Genomic DNA, 19,144 nt, shown 5'->3' with positions numbered 1-19,144 from the left:
ACTATTGAACTAGTAAATAAAACAAAAGAGCTGGCTTTATGGAAAAACAACAACAAAATAGATAAACTTGATTAAGTTGGTTAGAAAAAGAAAAAAAGAAACCACAAATTACTAGCTTCATTTCAAAAGGAAAAGAGAGAACTCACCATCAAATGAAGAGGAAATTAAAGTAGTAATTAGGGGCTATTTTGCCCAACTAATAAATCTGACAATAAAATTGAAATGGATGAATATTTACAAAAATATAAATTGGTCAGATTAACAAAGGTAAGAAATAAAATACTTAAATAATCCCATTTAAAAAAAGAAACTGAACAAGTCATCAATGAACTCCCTAAGAAAAAAGTTTCAAAGGCTAGATGGATTTACAAATGAATATTACAAAACATTTAAAGAATTAATTTCAATATACTATATTAACTATTTGGAAAAGTAGGTAAAAAAAAAAAAAAAAAGAGTCCTACAAAATTCCTTTTATAATAGATATGTGCTGATACCTAAACTGCTGATAGCCAAAGCAGAGAAAAAAAATTACAAACCAATTTCCCTAAATGAATATTGACGCAAAAATTTTTAACAAAATATGAACAAAGAGATTACAGCAATTATAAAACATTATGACCAAGTATGACTGATACCAGGAATGAAGGATTGGTTCAGTATCAGGAAAACTATCAGCATAATTGACTTGCTCAATAACCAAACTAACAAAAAACATGATTATCTCAAATGATGCAGAAAAAGCATTTAACAAACTACAACACTTATTCCTAATAAAAACACAAAAGAACATAGGAATAAAGAAAGTTTTCCTTAAAATGATAAGCAGCATCTATCTAAAACCGTCAGCAAGCATCAGGGTGAAACAAGAATGTGCATTATCATCCCTAACATGTTAGCTTTTGCAATAAAGGAAGAAAAAGAAATTGAAGGAATTAAGAGTAAACAATGAGGAAACAAAACTACTACTTCTTTAACAGATGATATGTCATATTTGGAAAATTCTAAAGAATCAACTAAAAACTATTTGAAACAATTACAATTTTAGCAAAGTCACAGGATACAAACCCACATAAATCATCAGCATTTCTACCAACAAAGTTCAGCAACAAGAGATAGAAAGAGAAATACCATTTAAGAAAATTGTAGACAATATAAAATATTTGGGAATCTACCTGTCAAGACAAATCCAGAAACTATATGAATAGCATTACAAAACACTTTTCACACAAATAAAATCAGATCTATACAACTGGAAAAATATCTATTATTCACAGGTAAGCTGAGCTAATATAATAAAAATGACAATTCTACCTAAATTAATCTATTTATTCAATGCCATACTAATCAAACTGCCAAAAAATTATTTTAAAGAGTTAGAAAAAAATAGTAACAAAATTCATCTGAGAAAAACAAAAGATCAAGAATATCAAGGGAATTAATGAAAATATAAAAAGGAAAGTGGCCTAATCATAGCAGACCTAAAACTATATTATAAAGCAACAGTCATCCAATCTACTTGGTATTGGGTAAGAAATAGAGTGGTAGATCAGTAGAATAGGTTAGGTTCATAAGACATAATAGTCAATGACCATAGTAACCTAAATCCAAAACCAGCTTCTGGAATAAGAACTCATTATCCAATAAAAACAGCTGGGAAAATTGGAACATAATATGGCAAAAACTAGACACAGAACAATTTATCATAATCTATATCAAAAGAAGATCAAAATGTCTGAACAAGGAAATCTTAACAGCTGCTACAGAAGTGTTTTGAATTACTTTGTGGGGAGAGGGAAATGGAAAGGGCTAGACAACAGAACATGGAAGCTGACATGTTAGAAATGTTATAGAATGGAAGGCCTTAGAAATCATTCAGTCTAATCAAAGAACCACCTATAAAAATAGGTATCAAGGATCATCTTTAGAAAAATGTCCTCTAGATAAGTTGGTATAGATTATTTTGATAACTCATTAGCTTTTCCCACTGAGATTCAGATGTACAATTATGTCTTTAAATCTCTTGGTTTGTTTTTTTAATCACAAACAACTCAAATAAAAAACATTTTTAATACTTTTCCAAAGCTGCCATATGACATATATTAAATGAAATAAGTGAACCTCAGGTTCACTAAAGTCAGAGAGAGGGTATCCCCTTGATCAAAAGAAGCATCAGAGCACCATCTGGCCTTTACATGAGTTCTCCTGGCCCATTAAGAAACACAATGACCATCTAACATAGATTTATCTTTCTTCATGTTTCTAACTAGCCTTATTTTCTTAGCCATAAATTCAATGACCTGAAAAAGGGACAGAGAATAAACAAATAAAGCTTCCAACTTATAGAAGAATCAGAGCTCCAAAGATTTATTTATAGGTCAGGTGTTCAGAGCAAGGAACACATTTTCCCACAGGAAATATTTTAACTGGTAGTTAGATTCCTAAGCCAATCCACAAAAATAGTTTCAGTCCATAACATGATTACAATAACATTATACTGGGCTAATACACACAATTAGTGTATTGATCCCCACAAATCAACACTTAAAACATTACTTCTATGTGAAAATAAATTAGTTCCACACAAGATCTTCTTTCATATTTCCAACATCCACACCTCCTCCTCCCCCTCCCATTAAATAGTTAGTTGTAGTATTCCTACAACTAAAGAGAACTATAAATGAGAACAGGGGATTCTAGCCTGCATCTAACTTAATTTCTCTTCATCCTGATGGGAATACAAATTAGTATGTCACTAAGATAATAATGCATTTAATGAGTGAAGTTATGGTTTAAATTGGTTTCACTGGAAGAGTATTAAATTAACAGGTTTGACAGAATTCATAACTCAATATGGAGAGAAAATAACTGATTTATACAAGTTAATTTGATGTTACTAGGTAAAAATCCAATGTATCTTTTAGATAATTTCCAACATGCATAAAGGATGCTCCTTTATTTTCTCCAAGCCTTTACACAAAAATTAGAGTTAAAATATGGCCACACTCTTCAAGTCTGTCTGGAAAATTAACCATATAATGTCAAGGAGAATGTTTCCACCAAGAAACTCCAGGAAATATATAAAAATTACTTAATATTTTAGCAATAAGGTTATTAAATCTAATGATGTGTGCTTTTAAAAGAAAATGGCCCTTAATCAAATAGTATTTAATTAGTAGTAATAGTTGGCTGGATCCAGAGTCAAATTTTCTAAGGCATAGATAATGAAGATACTCAGTTATATATTTTTGTATAAATAAAAAAACTATTTTTACAGTGGGCTTAAATACACTTGGGGTTAACATAGTTCATACATTTATTATAGATAATAAGCAAAACAAGAATTGCAAGCCCCCTTAAAAGTCTATGAAATCTTCTAGTAACTAATATTTTGCTTTCATAGGGAAAATGGGAGAAAAGAACTTCCTATATTAGTTATATTAGTGATAGAGATGAAATGGCTCAAAAGCTACAAAATCAGAGCTGCCCTTAAAAGTACTGACTTCTTTCAGTTTGCCCCAAGTTTTTTCTTTGTGAGTCAACAAGGATACAATTACCTTGAAAATGGGTTCCAAGATTTGGTGAGAGGCCCTAAAGGGAATAAGAATCCAGCTGATAATACATAATAATATAATACACATAATACACAACCTCAGGAGAAGTAGATTAATAAGTTTCTACTGGTTTATGCTTTCTGGATTTGTACAATGAAGTGTATAGTATTTTATGTTCAAGTATACCTTTCACTAAACACACTTGGTCATTTACTAACTTTTCCTAATATCTTACTCAAAAAAATTAATTCCCATGTTCTTTGGGACTTACCCTTTATCAAAGAAAGATGTATGCCCTGAACGAGAGAACTTTGTGCTGTTACTATTCACCAGGCCACAATTAACATTCCCTGAAATATAGGATTTCCGTGATGCTTGATCCTTTGCAAAATTCCTGCAAGCAGCTAATTTGGATTCTAAAGCCTAAATAAAAAAGAAAGAATAATTCAAAACAGTATCTGCACATAAGAATCTACATTTCAAACCATTTCTGTATTCTAATAGATAATTTGCACCACTCTCCCACTTTATAATAAAGGCTATCTAAATAACTTAGAAAATTAGGGCTATAAGCAAACAATCAGCTAATAAAATAAACGTGTTTGTAAGGAGCTCAAAACACTTTATAAACTTAAATTCTATGAAGGAGGATGTCACTCTCTTTCTCTATTTAGCCTTTAACTCAACAGAATATGTATTTTTTAATATGGGAATGATAATAAAAATTTTAACAATATCCAAACATTTCCCCTGGCTCTTAAAAATTTAACTAGCTCTTCAGATTATACATGTAGAGAATAAAAGAACTGGAATCTAAATCAGTCTTCTGACTTAGTGATCTTTAAAGCACAACTTCTGAAATAAAAAGAATATCTATTTTGCACAAAACTAACAAATTTTTGGTAATATTGCTAGGCTTTATTGTATAATCTCTATCTCATATTTCATGCCTATAATTAAAATGTTCAGATAAAAAGTAACTACTGGTTTAGTTCTCATATAACCCCTAAAAATCCCATATGTCTTTCTGCCAAACTGGAGAAACCAAGGGTAAAGTTAGCATGTTAACAACATGAACCATCTTATTACTCCCATTTTGTGGATGGGCAAATAAGGCACAGAGGAAAAAAGAAAGAATAATTCTTGCAATAAACAATATGACTCTAGGGGCCTATGTACGCAAGCATAGTATAATATTTCACAAATACATAACCCTTCAAGGTTTACAAGGCACTCACAACTATTAAAGGTATTTTATTCATAAAAATAATTAAACTATTGATTTGAGAAATTAATATGAACTTGCATTTCATGTTTAAATATTTTATTTATTCCCCAATTACATATAAAGATCATTTTTAATATTTATTTAAAAAAACTTTTTAAGTTCCAAACCTCTCTCACCTTTACCTTCCATGAGACAATAAACAATTTGATATAGGTTATGCATGTGCATTCATGTAAAACATATTTCCCTATTGTGAATTCCATAATGTGTCTGAGTGCAGACTGAAATATATTTTTTAGTTTATTTTTTTTCATGTTTTTTTTTTCCCTTTTGGGTCTATGTCTTCTTTCACGTCATGGAATTCATAATCACATGAATAATTAAGTCAGATTGATTGTATCTTGCTAAAAAAACAAAAAAACAAAAAACAAAAAAACAGAAATGTGGAGATGGTTATGTATTAAAAAGTCTAGGCACCACATTCTATGGTTTTTCAATTTTGTCTAAACTTTCTTAATAGTAAGAAGGGTTCCTTTCTATTCTTTGCTTCCAACATAATACAGATTAACTATATAGTAAATGAAATTTAAAGGGATAAATAGTTGAGTGCTCACCCCTACTTTCCGCAAAAGATCCCCCACAATGTTTAATGCCGATATCCTTGCAGAAGGAGTTAGTGGGCTGGTGCCAAAACCATTTGGTATACCTAGAAGAAATAAAGACATGTTCAAAATAGTTGGGTTTTTTTTGTTTTGTTTTGTTTTGCTGAAGCAATTGGGGTTAAGTGACTTGCCCAGGGTCACACAGCTAGGAAGTGTTAAGTACTCGAGACCAGATTTGCACTCAGGTCCTTCTGACTTCAGGGCTGGTGCTCTATCCACTGCACCACCTAGGTGCCCCCAAAATAGTTCTTTAAGTTTTTTGCACATGTTACATTTGCTCATTATAATAAGCATAAACTTAACTTTCTTCATACCTGCCAAAGCAATGACAGTTCCCAAGACTTGACAAAATAAGAGAATTTACTTGGAAACTACATTGGCTTTTTTCACTTCATTATTGTAAATAAATGTTTATCTTCACACAATGACATGCTATGGTATGGCAATTGGAACTTTTTAGTTCCAGTTTTGATGATCTAACCTAAGGTCTAAGCTATGCTACGCTATTACAACCCCAATTCACCACCAACAGAAGAGGGGCAAAATCCAAATAGAATCCTAATCCATAAACAAATGATAGGAAAGAAAAAAAAATAATATGTTGCTGAAAGGAAAGAAAGCTGCTTTGACTAATGGAGGCCAATGCCTCTCAAAAAGCTACAGTCTAATCATTCTGAGTCTTTGGGAGCCAGAAGGAAATAGCTGAAAGGGCAGGTTGGAACAAAAGACCTTTGGCAGGGTAGTCAGAATTTAGGGCAAGGGGAGCTATTTGCTTCTCCTCTCCTTTCTCTCTTAATTCTTCCACTTTACTCTTTATAACTTTTCTATTCTGCTTCTTCCCTATCCTAAATGTCTCTTTTTTCCCCTTTCAGCCACTGTTTTTGTTTTGAATGTATTCTCTCTTCTTTTCCCTGGATGTTTTTTTACCTATTTTTATCATTTAAGTTGATGTATTTAGTAAATTTTTATGTACTCTGTGCTTAATTTAAAAAGAAGTTAGTTAGAGTGAAATGAGCAGGACCAGGAGATCATTATATACTTCAACAACAATACTATATGATGATCAATTCTGATGAATGTAGCTCTCTTCAATAATGAGATGAACCAAATCAGTTCCATTTGTTCAATAATGAAGAGAATCAGCTACACCCAGCAAAAGAACTCTGGGAAATCAGTGTGAACCACCACATAGCATTTCTAATCCCTCTGTTTTTGTCCACTTCCATTTTTGATTTCCTTTACAGGTTAACTGTACATTATTTCAAAGTCCAATTCTTCTTGTGCAGCAAAATAACTGAATAGATATATATATACATATAATGTATTTAACATATATTTTAACATATTTAACATGTATTGGTCTACCTGCCATCTGGGAGAGGGGGTGGAGGGAAGGAGGGGAGAAATTGGAACAAAAGGTTTTACAAGGGTGAATGCTGAAAAATTACTCATGCATATATCTTGTAAATAAACAGCTAAAAAAAAAAAAAGTTAGTTAAATGTCATATTTTTCTCTCAAGACGTTTTTTTAATTTATACATTTTCCCAGTATTTTCTTTTGGCAAGTCATTCATCCAAAAAAATGACTTGCATAATTGCTTTATGCTGCCTCTTTTTGGTTTTTAGTTTTTCATAAATTGGCCTTCCCTACCTGTCCAGATTTATTCCTTCCTCCTTTTCCACATACTCTGTGATCCAGTGGCCTCCTTGCTGTTTCTTGCAAATGACACTTCTTCAGCCTGAGCATTTTCACTATCCTCACCTCCTGGAAGACTCTCCTTCTTCAACTTGTTTGAAGTCTCAGCTAAATTCCAAAGCCTTTTTCTCGGTCTTTCTTAATCTTAATCTTTCCTCTGAGACTATTCTCAAATTTTCCAGTCTGTTTTTTGTTTGTATATAGTTGTTTGTATGTTGTCTCTCCCATTAGACTATGAGCTCTTCAAGAGCAGGGACTGTTTGGAAGGATTTTTTTTTGCCTTTTTTTGGTATTCCTAGCACTTAGCACACACAGTGTCTGGCCATTACTAGACATTTAATTATGCTGGTTCTCTGATTGGCTAGAAATGTTCTACCCTTTTCCCAAATGCTCATTAAACATGACATACTTGATAGAGAGCTGGCTTCCAAGTCAGGAAGGTCTGGTTTCAAGCCCTACTTCAAGCTGTGTGATTCTGGAAAGCCAATTAACTGCTAAGTACCCCAAGCAACGCTCTTAGATTACAACATTGCTGAGCAGGTGTCAATCTGCACTGGTAAAAGTAGTTTTTCAAGAGTTCTCATACTGGCATCACTATACCAAAAGTATCATAAGGCCTAGTTCACCAGTATATCCAAATAAGTTGCTTAATTGTCAGATTATTCTAAATTGACATTATACTGTTGGAAAGAAAGAAATTACAAACCTTTTGGTGAAGAAAAGCTGTTTTCTGTCCCTTTCCCCACAGGAGTGGCTGGTAAGGAAAGGGATGCCTGTACAGCAGAATCCATTTTTTCACAATCTAGAGTTGGAGAACTAGGAGCTGACTTTCTGGTTACTTCTTGTTGCCTTTCACGTACTGCTAGTTCTTGTCTTAAATCTACAATTTAAAAAACAGTTTAGGAGTAAGACTTATTAGAAGTAATAGTAACCACAAAACAAATAAGAAAGAAATTAAAGAGGTAAATAGAATATTAGAAAAATTAGGTATGATAGATCTCTGGAGAAAACTGAATGGTGACAGAAAAGAGTAGACTTTCTTCTCAGCAGTTCATGGAACCTACACAAAAACTGACAATATATTAGAAGTAATAGTAACAAAGCTCAGTAGATATCATTCAGTAAACCGAGGCATGAAAGGGTTATATAAATATACACATTCTTTCAATAATGGCTCAATTATAAATTTTCCAAACCATTCATTTTCTCTTATTTATATATCAAAAGGTATCTACTAGGTTCATATAATGACTCAGGTTTTTAAATAATATATTAGAATTTTAAAAATATTTATTCAGTTCTGCTTCCAGACTGGCCCCATAACCATCATCCAGAAGAGCAAAGCCTGTGGAGGAGTCTGCCATATCCATTCCTATCAATATCCACTGGTGACCAACTTTTCCTGCCAGGGAGAGAAGCCTAAGAGCCCTAGAAACTGCAGTATTACCTCATATCACTACTTCTAATCTCTCCCAATGAGAGCAACTGCAACCGCTGCAGAAAAGTGACCCCATGGAAGTATTGAAGCTGCCATCTTCTTAGCAGTCACAGTTACTGAAGACCCAGAAAAAAGCAAGTTAAGGCCTGATTTGATATCAGAAACTGATAATGTTTTATTAATGGGAACCATACTAACGATGAAGTGTTTCCATATGCCTTAGTTCATATTAAGGATCACTACGCCTTTCAATCTAACTTATCATTGAAATCTTCTGTATATGTTGTATCCCCCAATAGGATACAAACTCCTTTGGAGCAGAAATTGTTTAAGCATCCCTATTGCTGAAAATAGTACTATATACACAGTAAGTACTTAAGTGTTTTTTCATTGACTATTCAAAAAAACTGTTGTACCTACTATATTTGAAGTATTGAGAATAATTACTTGTGCCACTGCATACTCAGGTTCAAAAAAAAAAAAAATCAGAATGAGCCAAAAGTATATCAAATGACTGGATGAAAAGAAATTTAGTATACTTTAACTTCTTAATTGCTTTTCTGAAAGAGTAATGGAATTTATGTTCTATTACTAGCAAGTGACATATTCTCTTAACATACTAAGAAGAAGAAAAAACAAAAGACACCCAGCAAAGAAAAGAATAAGCAAGAAGTAATGATGTAAGTATTTCAAAATGGCTTCCTGAAGAATAAACAAAGGACCTGAACCCCTTCACTGGATTAAAATGTGAAGACTTCCAATTCCCTTCTCCAAGAAGTCATTAGTGTCAACAATAATCTCTCTTTAGGTAATGCTAAATATTTTCAAAATCTTTCTCCTTGAGGACCTTTATAGGACAAATGACAATAATTCTCCTCCTAAGATGTCAACTCCTTCACTTGGCACCACTGGCTTATTCTTTATCCTTTATTACTTTTGTTCATTTTTCAAGGCTTGAATTTCAGCTCTTTTCCCTCTAAGAATTAATTCATATTCTCATGAATTCAAACAGCTACTTTTTGGCTAATGACGCCCAAAACCATATCAAGTGGTTTATAGACTAATGAAGATTTTTGGGGTCAGGGATTCCTAAATAAAAAAGGAAGTTAGAGAAAAGGAGTTATAAGTTTTAGGCACTGATTGAGGAGCAGAATGGGAAAGGAAGGCTACTTCTAAGGCAGTAATAGTAGGATATTCAAATGGAAATGAATTGCAAACATTTGAAAACAGTCCTAAAGTTCAAGTATCCAGATGTAGAACTTAGATTCACAAAAGTGATTCTAAAGTCCCAGATAATTGAATGAGTTCTCTAAGAAGATGATGGTTCTCTCATCAAATACCCAGAGGAAAAGTGTCAGGATCAGTAAATATAATAATATAATTATAACAGCTAACACTTGTATATTGCTTTTTAAAATTTGCAAAATGCTTAAACAGACATGATGCCCTACTTGATTCTTACACTCTATCATTATCCCTACTTTACAGACAAGGAACCTGATTTGTCCAATAACAGACAGCAAAGTAAATCTCTGAGTTAGAATTCAAATTCAGGTCCTCCTGCTCTGTTCATCATACCACACAGATACCACATAGAATGAAATGTTTTGGACCAATCACTGCAGAAAAGAACAAACTGTACCTCTTGCTTCATCCTTTAGCCTCTGTACAGAAACCAGCAAAGATTCCTTTTCATCAAGTTCACTTTCCAAAAATGCATTTCGTTCAATGGCTTGATTCAGCCTTTGTTCAAAGTCTTCCAGGGAAACTATTGTAGCCCTAAAACAAAGGCCAAAATATTAGATTTTCATAAAATAAAGTGTTTAAATGCAAGATATACAAATAATTAAGAAAAATATTATTCTAATTTTTATTTTTATTATTTCACCAAAATGATTCCTTTTCCTCTGAATTGAGACAGTCTATCTATAGTCAGACATGACTTTCATAAAGTAGCACAGTACAGATAAAACAATGGGAGTGGTCATAAAACTTGACTTGAAGTATTGCCTCAATAGTTCATTAACTATATGATCAAAGTCACTGAGCTTCTCAAAGCCTTTGTTTTCTCATCTGTAAGAAGGGGATAATAAGTATACTAAAGAGGTAATAAAGGCATCAGAAGTGAAAATATGAAATAGAAATATGAAATAGACTTGGGAGAGCACAGTGGTTAGAGAAATATCAAGACATCTAATCACAGATAACAGAGATTTGCCATGTATTTGTGTTAAACAGCTCACAGAGTCAAACAAATGCTACTAGGCAGGGCAGAGTCCCAACTTGCTTTTGAGGGGATTTGACTTTTATAGCTCAGAAAGAAGAGGGGAAAATAAAGGTAGGATTCTAGGGAGTGACAAGAATGTGTACTGACATGTTAAGACTATCTTAAAGATAGTCTGGGAAAATTGAATTCTCATCAAGGTTGTCTCAAATATGTTAACAAGGAGTCTTAGAGGCTGAAGACAGGATGGATGGATTAACAATGGACTCCAACTTCACATCATTCCACACAAACAAGACAGTCTGGGAGTACTGACCTAATTGTGATTGATAATAAGAACAGGATGAGCTTGTTTTAGCAATTCCTGAAGATAAGCTGTTTTAGGGTTCACATCAATACTACTAATTTCACAATGCTGATGTAAAAAAAGTACTTAGCAAGTCATCATGCATTGTATAAAGGCCAGTGATTACTACCATCCTTAACATGTTGTTTACTTAACTGACTTGAATTGTGAATTTTTTTCTCAAATTTTTTTCTATCGAATTTGATTGTAAGCTCCTGAAGAGGAATAACTGCTGAAAACTCATTATATTCTTCACTAGGTTAATGTGTGTGTATGCAGGTGATGTGAGCATTCACATAATTAGAGACTTTTAAATGAACATAGTTTAGAATATATGCTAGATAATTATCTGATTGACTCATAAGTGAAGTGTCAAATGGCCACTTCTAAGGCTCACTCTTTCGTCTGTCAAGAGCTCTCCTGTTAAGAATTTTTGTCCACACGAGAGATGAAAAGTTCTGACAAGGAAAAGTCTGAATTGTCCCTGACCCTCAAGATTGAATATAGCAGGACATTACAAGAATTCTAGTCCTACTTCACTCTCAAATTTAGCTAAAGAATGTGATCTAATTTCTACCACATCTATAAAAGACTCGCAAGACAAATGCAGAGGATTGTTCTCTTTTAAAAAGTCAGTTTATTCTAGAATATAAGTGCTAACTAAATAGTCCCCAAATGCCTAAAGACTTTTAAGCCTCAAAAAGTCCAAGAGTTCATTAGAGTAACAATCCACAAGGGACTATCTCCAGTGTTTCTCATCAGAGATCCTCTGTCTTTTATCTGGTCTCTTGCTGGAATCTTCAGTGTCACTAACTTTGTTCAAATCATGTCACTATCCAAATCATCTCTATATCCTGCCCTAGCTACATTTTCTCTTGTTTTGAAAAATACAATATTTTCCCAATGGATAAGTGATCAAAGTACAAGGACAAATAGTTCTGCAAAGCATAATGGAAGTTATTAAAAACCATATGAAAGACTGTTCCAAATCACTAACAAGAAAAATGCAATTTCTAAATGATACATTACACTATTGTAAGCTGTAAGAAGATCAAACAACTCTGGGAAAAAAATCTGGGATTATGCAAAGAAAGTGACTAAAATGCACATATCCTTTGATTTAGAATCCCATTGCCAAACATGCAGCCCAAAGCCAAAAATGGAATAAAATATCTTAGAGGAGTACTTTTTATTGGAGCTAAGAATAGAAACAAATTAGATTCCTATTGATTGGAGAATGATTCAACAACTTGTGGCACATGAATATAGCGAAATATTAATAGACTGAATAAAATAAAGAATATGAAGGACACAAAGACAAATGAGAATATTTATAAACTTTTATAAGGTAAAGTAACTAGAATGAGGAAAACAATGTGAAGTTTCCAAAATTTATTAAGCATTCACAATAGTGCTGGGGCTGTAAAGAAAGAAAAAATAGTCTCTGCCTCAAGTTGCTTACATTTTAATGAGTAAGAAGATAAAAGATAAAAATAATTAAGTTATATATGAGATAGGTACTCAGGAGATGGTACTAACTTTTAGAAGGACCAGGACAGGCCTGTGGTAAATGGGGGAGAGGGGTCCCTCAAGTTGAGTCTTAAAGAAAACTAAGTTAAAGTAGAACTGAGGAGAGAGAGCATTCCAGGTATAAAGGACAGTAATGCAAAGCCATGGGGATGAGGGATAGAGTGCTGCGAACAAAAAACTGCAAAGAAGCCAGTAGGTTTAGACTATAGATTGTATAGAGAAGAGAGGAAGGGGTCAGGTTGTGAAAGTTTTGATTATCAGAGGACTTTATATTTGAACTGGAGGACTGTGCTTGAGGAAAATTACCATAGGTCAGATTTAAGTCTTAAGATTAAGTTCTTTCCTTTACCACCAGACAAAATTGTAGGTAATAACTGATGAGTCCTCAGTAACTGGTTAGCAGAGAGGGACTGGAGCATCAATCGAATTGCTCCCTGGGGCAGGGAGGAAAGAGCACTGATTGAGAATAGTTTAGTCTCACAGTCCCACCCTCTATGAAGACTGTAGATAGCCCTACCTTGCTATGTCCAGCCAGAAGTCAGAGTTATGCCATTATGCCAAACCCCTAAGATTAAATTTCCCTGATAAATATGTCCACAGCTCATGCTGAATCCCTAGATCCTACCCCTGGACTATGTCTCTCAGTGTCTTTCTCCTCACCACTCCCCTCTGCCAAGTGGTATCTCTCCTCCTAGTGTCTTTCTTCTTCATATAGCTAACTAACTCTCCTTAAGGTGCTAAATCTCTTTTGCTATTTATCTTGCCAGCTAAGGGCACACTCCAACCTCATGGGGTGTTCCCTTTCTCCTGATAAATTGTGAGTTCCACTAGAAAATTTGTTTTTTCCATGATTAATTACTAAAATCTCTTTTCTTGCTATGTGCTCTCTCACGTTAACATATTTACCATTTCTGGTGCCTACTGTATTCTTCCATGTTGTCTGTAAACCATTCATCTAAATATATCTACCTTTTGCCAAAGAGAATGGCCATTGTGAATTCTTTACATGATTGAACCCCAACATTTGGAGCCCACAACTATCAATACTAGTTAAGAAATTAAATTAAATTAAATGAATAGGGACAGCCAGGTGGCACAGCAGATAAGAGTACCAGCCCTGATGTCAGGAGGACCTGAGTTCAAATCTGGCCTTAGATACTTAAAACTTCCTAGCTGTGTGATCCTGAGCAAGTCACTTAACCCCAATTGTCCCAGCAAAAATAAATAGATAGATAGATAGATAAATATTTGTACTATCTATTGAAAAGAGAGACTACTTAAGTTCTCTCATTACCACAGATGTCTAGATGCCTATGTGTCAGTTTTATATTCTTTGTTCACTTCTATTTGCTGTCCTTGGAATTCAGTTTAACCTGTTTCCTGTTAAATTGTGATCTGCAAAAGGGGAAAGGAATAAGTATTTATATAGCGCTTATTTCATGCTATTTTGTGCTAAGGACCTAAATTAAGTAATCTGCCCAGGGTTAAACACCTGAAGTGACATTTGAATTTAGATCTTCCTGACTTCAGGGCCAGTGATCTATCCCCTGTGCCTCAATGTCCTTATATCTATCTAGAGGTAGCTCTGTCTTTGAGATAGGGCATTTTTCTATTCAGATAATACCTACTCCCATTCTGGATGGGACAGACAAGAGGAACCCATCCCAAAAGAACCATAGATCATATGCAGTCGGCCCTCAAAAAGGGACTAGAAACTAAGTCTAGATGGAGACAGATTTCCCACAATTCACTAGAAAGTAGAGAAATCACTGTTAATATGAGTAGTTTTATGAAGTGGATCACAGAATCTACCTGAAATGGAACTCAGAGTTCATCTAATCAAATTCTCTCATTTTAAAGATGAACTGAACCCAGAGAGATTAAGTGCTATAAATCCAGGGTTCTTTTCACTACATCACACTGTCTCAATTATGTCTAGGACTTGATCAGTCATAGGGTGGTTTACCTGAACAATACACTTGGATTTAAATGGAAGGCCTATTTGGTTTATGCTCCCAATGAAGTTTATTTCATCACATGAGGGAACCAATCACACACAAAAAAAATCCAAGTCTGAGTTTAGGTTAGAGAAATTATTTTGTGGATTTGGTGCCTTCTTATTGTATGCCATGGCTGTTTTTGTTTTAACAAGTAGAAATAATCACAGTTACCAAGCACTAAAAGAAAACCCAGGGGATAAACCTTCACACTAACCTTTTCCCTCAGGTTTGCAAACAGAAAATCTAATAATTAGCAAGCATAAGTGCAGTGGAAAAAGTAATAGAAGCTTCTTGACAAAATAACATCTAATGAGAATAATCATTTTAGGAACTTAACCTGCGATATTTATTAAGTTCATTTTAAAATAAATGATTAAAAAATTATATTTTTATATCACTTTTCCTCAGAATAGTTTTGATTGACATTTTTCTTGCTATCAGTGATTTGAAGTATTTTTCCCCCTGGTTCAGAGTTTGCCACCCTGTTGGAATCTTTACAAACTGTTAAACCATTGGAGTTGATAGAAACAATAATTATCTAATTTGACATGGTTCAATATGATTGATTTGATCTTAGAAGGAGATATTTTGGGCCAGAACTTGAAACAAGGTACTAAGTACAACTGATAGAAATGATGCTTGTGTTCACACCTTTAGAGAGCTCATAAGTAAGTATCTAAGTACTCAATGGAGTTCACACGTTTGGGAGATTTCAGGGCTTAGTATGAGATATCCGAATTCACACCTCCCTTAAAGTTCTTAGGGCCAGAGAGCATGCTGGGAGATATCCCACAATCCCACTCTCGGAGAAGTAGCATAAATACAGCTGCAGTGAGCCAATCGAGAGAGTTACTTGGGAACATTGACTGGGGTTGGAGAGGAGCACTCTGGGAGGAAGCCCACAAGCCCTATCTTCGAAGCAAGAGAGATTTATTGTATCTTCTACCTTAGTGCTGGCTGGAGTCGGAAGGACAAACCTTTGGATTTGGAGACAGGACACAATAAAAGATCTGAACTTTTATCACCTGGCTGTGTTTTGGAAAAATAACACCACATTTTGGCACCCTGAACGTGGGGCTGACAGGCCCCTCAGTGGTTTTCAGTGGAAAAGCTCCGATCCTGATTTCAGTGGAAAAGCCTCTGATCCTGATTTCAGTGGAAAAGTCTGTGATCCTGATTGAGTGGAAAAGTCTCCTCAACCCAGAAATTAGAGTGAGTACAACAAAGAAATTTTGTTAAAAGAATTAAAGTAGAATTTCAGCTAAGATGGGACAGATCTTTAGAAAACAGTCTTCTGTTTCTGTTCAAGGAAAGTATTTAGAGAGCATTGTTAAAGTTATGGAAAGCCAAGGTTTGATTATAATTTTGGAGCAGATTATTGAACTTTTAGAAACTGTTAAGAATATATATCCTTGTTTCTCTCTGGAAAAAGAATTGGATTTAGACGAGTAGAAATTAATAGGAGAAAAACTGGATGAATACTACAGATCTAATTCAAATTCAATGGAGTGGAAATTAGAAGGAGAGGATCATTGTCAATTTTGCAATAAAAATGCAATTTTCAAAGACATACTTAATACATATAATTTAATACAACTGGCTATAAGAAATTATCTAACTGTTAGAATGAAGAAAAAGAAAGTGCAGCAGGGAGAGGTGCCAACTAAACTAGGTGATAAGCAGGAAAATTCAGATAAGAATGGAGTTAAGTACAATTCTGAGTGTGATACTTCACAGCAGGAGGAATTAGATCATTCCTCATCTCATGACCCTCCCCCCTCATGGATGGAGGAAGAAGAGGGAGGGAGAGAGGCAGAAACACAGTCAGCTTCTCCTGTGAAGCAGAATATGACAAGATTAGAAGAAGCATTAATTAAAGCAAAAAATGAAGGAGAAGATATATCTGATTTTATAAATGCATATCCTGTGATTGAAAAGCTTGACCCTTCAGGTCAAAAAGAGAGAAGACACACTCCTTTTAATTTGGAAAAAATTAAAGATTTGAAAAAGGGTTGCACTCTTTATGGGGCTATATCATTTTATGTGAAGATGTTGCTAGATAATTTGTCTTATGAAATCTTAACCCCAAATGATTGGAAATCCATAGCAAGAATATGCTTAGAACCTGGGCAAAATCTGTTGTGGCTTTCAGAGTATCATGAATTATGTAGGATTCAAGCCCAACACAATAGGCAAACAGGAACTATTGGACAAATCACTTTTGACCAACTAGCTGGTTAAGGTCAGTATGCAGAGAATTCAGAACAGATTTATTATCCCATAACAGTGTATGAGCAGATTTCTAAGGCTGCAATAAAAGCTTGGAATTCTCTCCCTGGACAGAAAGATGGAAATAAAGCTTTCACAAAAATAGAGCAAGGTCCCACTGAACCTTTTGCAGATTTTGTGGGACGTTTGCAAACAGCTGTAATCAGAACCATTGGAGATAATGCTGCTACAGAAATAATGACGAGACATCTGGCTAAGGAAAATGCCAATGAGATCTGCAAAAGAATTATATGGGGACTAGACAAAGATGCTCCTTTAGAGGAGATCATAAGACGCTGTGCCACAGTGGGCACAAATACTTATTATACCCAAACTATGATGAACATGGAAAGACAGGGTCCCTCTTGGCAAGGGACTTCTAGAGAAATTTGTTGATGTTTTCAGTGTGGAAAAGTTGGACATTTGAGAGCTCATTGTAGATATGGCGATAGAATGTGAAGACAGGGTGAGAGAAAACCCAAAACTCCACGTCCAAAATTCAATCGAGACTTTCACTGGGCCTCTGAATGTAGATTGATTGGGGTCAGGAGAGGAGCACTCTGGGAGGAAGCCCACAAGCCCTATCTTTGAGGCAAGAGAAATTTCATTGCATCTTCCATCTTGTTGCTGGCTGGAGGCTGAAGAAAGCAGAGGCAGAAGCCAAGGACAAAGCTGCAAGAGCTTTGCAGAGAGATAGGCCTCTGAGCTAACCGGGTTATATTGAAGGACACAATAAAAGATCTCAACTTTTATCGCCTGGCTGTGTTTTGGAAAAAGAACACCACACCACCCCTACCCAGCCACAAACTTTTTCTAGTGCTGACCAGTTTCTTGACTCTTATCAAGAGCAAACTCCATTGAGTCCCAAATTGAAACAAGGTAACTTCTATCAATTTTGATCTCCCCCATGGATCCTTACAGATGGTACTAAGAGACTCTCAATGATCCACAGGTTCACTACAAAGTCTTGGCTGAACCAGATATGTCATATGTGGCAATAAAATATCATGTTTGGGGAGAAGTGGAAGAACTGCAGAGTAAAGTGTCATAAGAAACACAAAAAGAAAGCCCCTGTTTGTAGAATATTGTTCCTACCATTACCTAAACTACAGAGGACAAAATTTGTGTTTTTAGACAATAATCCAGTGGAGAGATCAATAGAACCCCATTGCATGACCTTCCCCAAAGCCCTGACAAAGAAGGAACATCCCCGAGTCATGAATCACCTCACTGCTTTCTACCATCTCCTCATGCCCACCCCTCGGTACAAAACCACCACCAAACGTCTTCCCATAGTCCAGCAGGTTTAATTTCCCAAATGTTTCCACTCTGAAGAGATATAAGTCAATGACCAACTGACAGCCACCAATGTTGAAAACTATGAAGCAAAGGCAAAAGAACCAGATGCAAGCAAATCAGAACTGGAAGATGACAAAGATGAGATGGACATTCCAACTCCTAGAAGTTGTGGCAAGGGAAGATCTCTCAAAAAATCAGCAAGACCAGGGCTGGGGTGGCACAATCTGTCGCTGGACAGGGATAGTGAAGGTAAGTCTATTGGGGCAGAGCACAAAGGGGTGATAATCTGTCTTCTGGACACCAATGATAAGAACCACAACCATCTCAGCTGTTTTAAAAAGAGATGATAAATTAACCAGTATACTGGCACACAAAAACACCAAACTCTTCATGGGGATATGCATGAATTCCTAAACACCCTCACCATCCTTACCAGTTTCTGTAAAGGACAGATACTTCACTCATTTGTGAGGGATCCCCAAGATAAGCCTGGATAAACAAAATCATACAGAGGGCTCAGAAAACTATAAAAGGCATGAATTATCTATACACCAAGGACACTGTATACAAAGATCTGAAGTTCAAGAATACCTTCTCTGACAATAGCAAATTGATCACAATAGACTTCAGGCTATTTAGGATCTTTGGTAAGAGACAGGAGGGCAGCTAGGAAGCTGCCATATAAGATATGATGTTATCTGGCCCCAGAAATTATGTGGGTGCAGACCTCTGGGAACCTTTTCTAGCAGAGTTGATGTTTGTGCCTTTGGGGTGGTTTACTTTGCACTACAAGCAAGAGACTGGTCTTTTAGGACCCAAGCTGCAGAGACCTTCATCTGGCAGAATGGAATCAGGGAATGTATTGAGTAATCCTGGCATAAAACAGCTTGAGGAAAGAA

The 19,144-nt window shown here is 35.1% G+C and overlaps 1 protein-coding gene across 6 annotated transcripts in view; it reads right to left on the bottom strand.

Annotated features, from left to right (window-relative positions):
• Positions 1 to 19,144, bottom strand: part of NDEL1 (nudE neurodevelopment protein 1 like 1) — a 90,843-nt gene that overhangs the window by 18,741 nt on the left and 52,958 nt on the right. For 4 of the 6 annotated variants that reach the window (XM_031965492.1, XM_031965491.1, XM_023502749.2 and 1 more), the window contains 5 exons: positions 10,221 to 10,357; positions 7,847 to 8,020; positions 5,397 to 5,488; positions 3,826 to 3,977; positions 3,558 to 3,591 (listed from right to left, as the gene is read on the bottom strand). In XM_031965492.1, the coding sequence (XP_031821352.1) occupies positions 3,558 to 3,591; positions 3,826 to 3,977; positions 5,397 to 5,488; positions 7,847 to 8,020; positions 10,221 to 10,357 (589 nt within the window). The remainder of the gene's footprint in view (positions 1 to 3,557; positions 3,592 to 3,825; positions 3,978 to 5,396; positions 5,489 to 7,846; positions 8,021 to 10,220; positions 10,358 to 19,144) is intronic. The other 2 variants (XM_012548719.3, XM_012548716.3) reach the window with 1 other exon arrangement.

The sequence above is a fragment of the Sarcophilus harrisii genome, chromosome 4 (genome assembly GCF_902635505.1).
Source record: "Sarcophilus harrisii chromosome 4, mSarHar1.11, whole genome shotgun sequence".
Lineage (NCBI taxonomy): Eukaryota > Metazoa > Chordata > Mammalia > Dasyuromorphia > Dasyuridae > Sarcophilus > Sarcophilus harrisii.
This window is presented reverse-complemented; position numbering and strand designations above follow the sequence as displayed.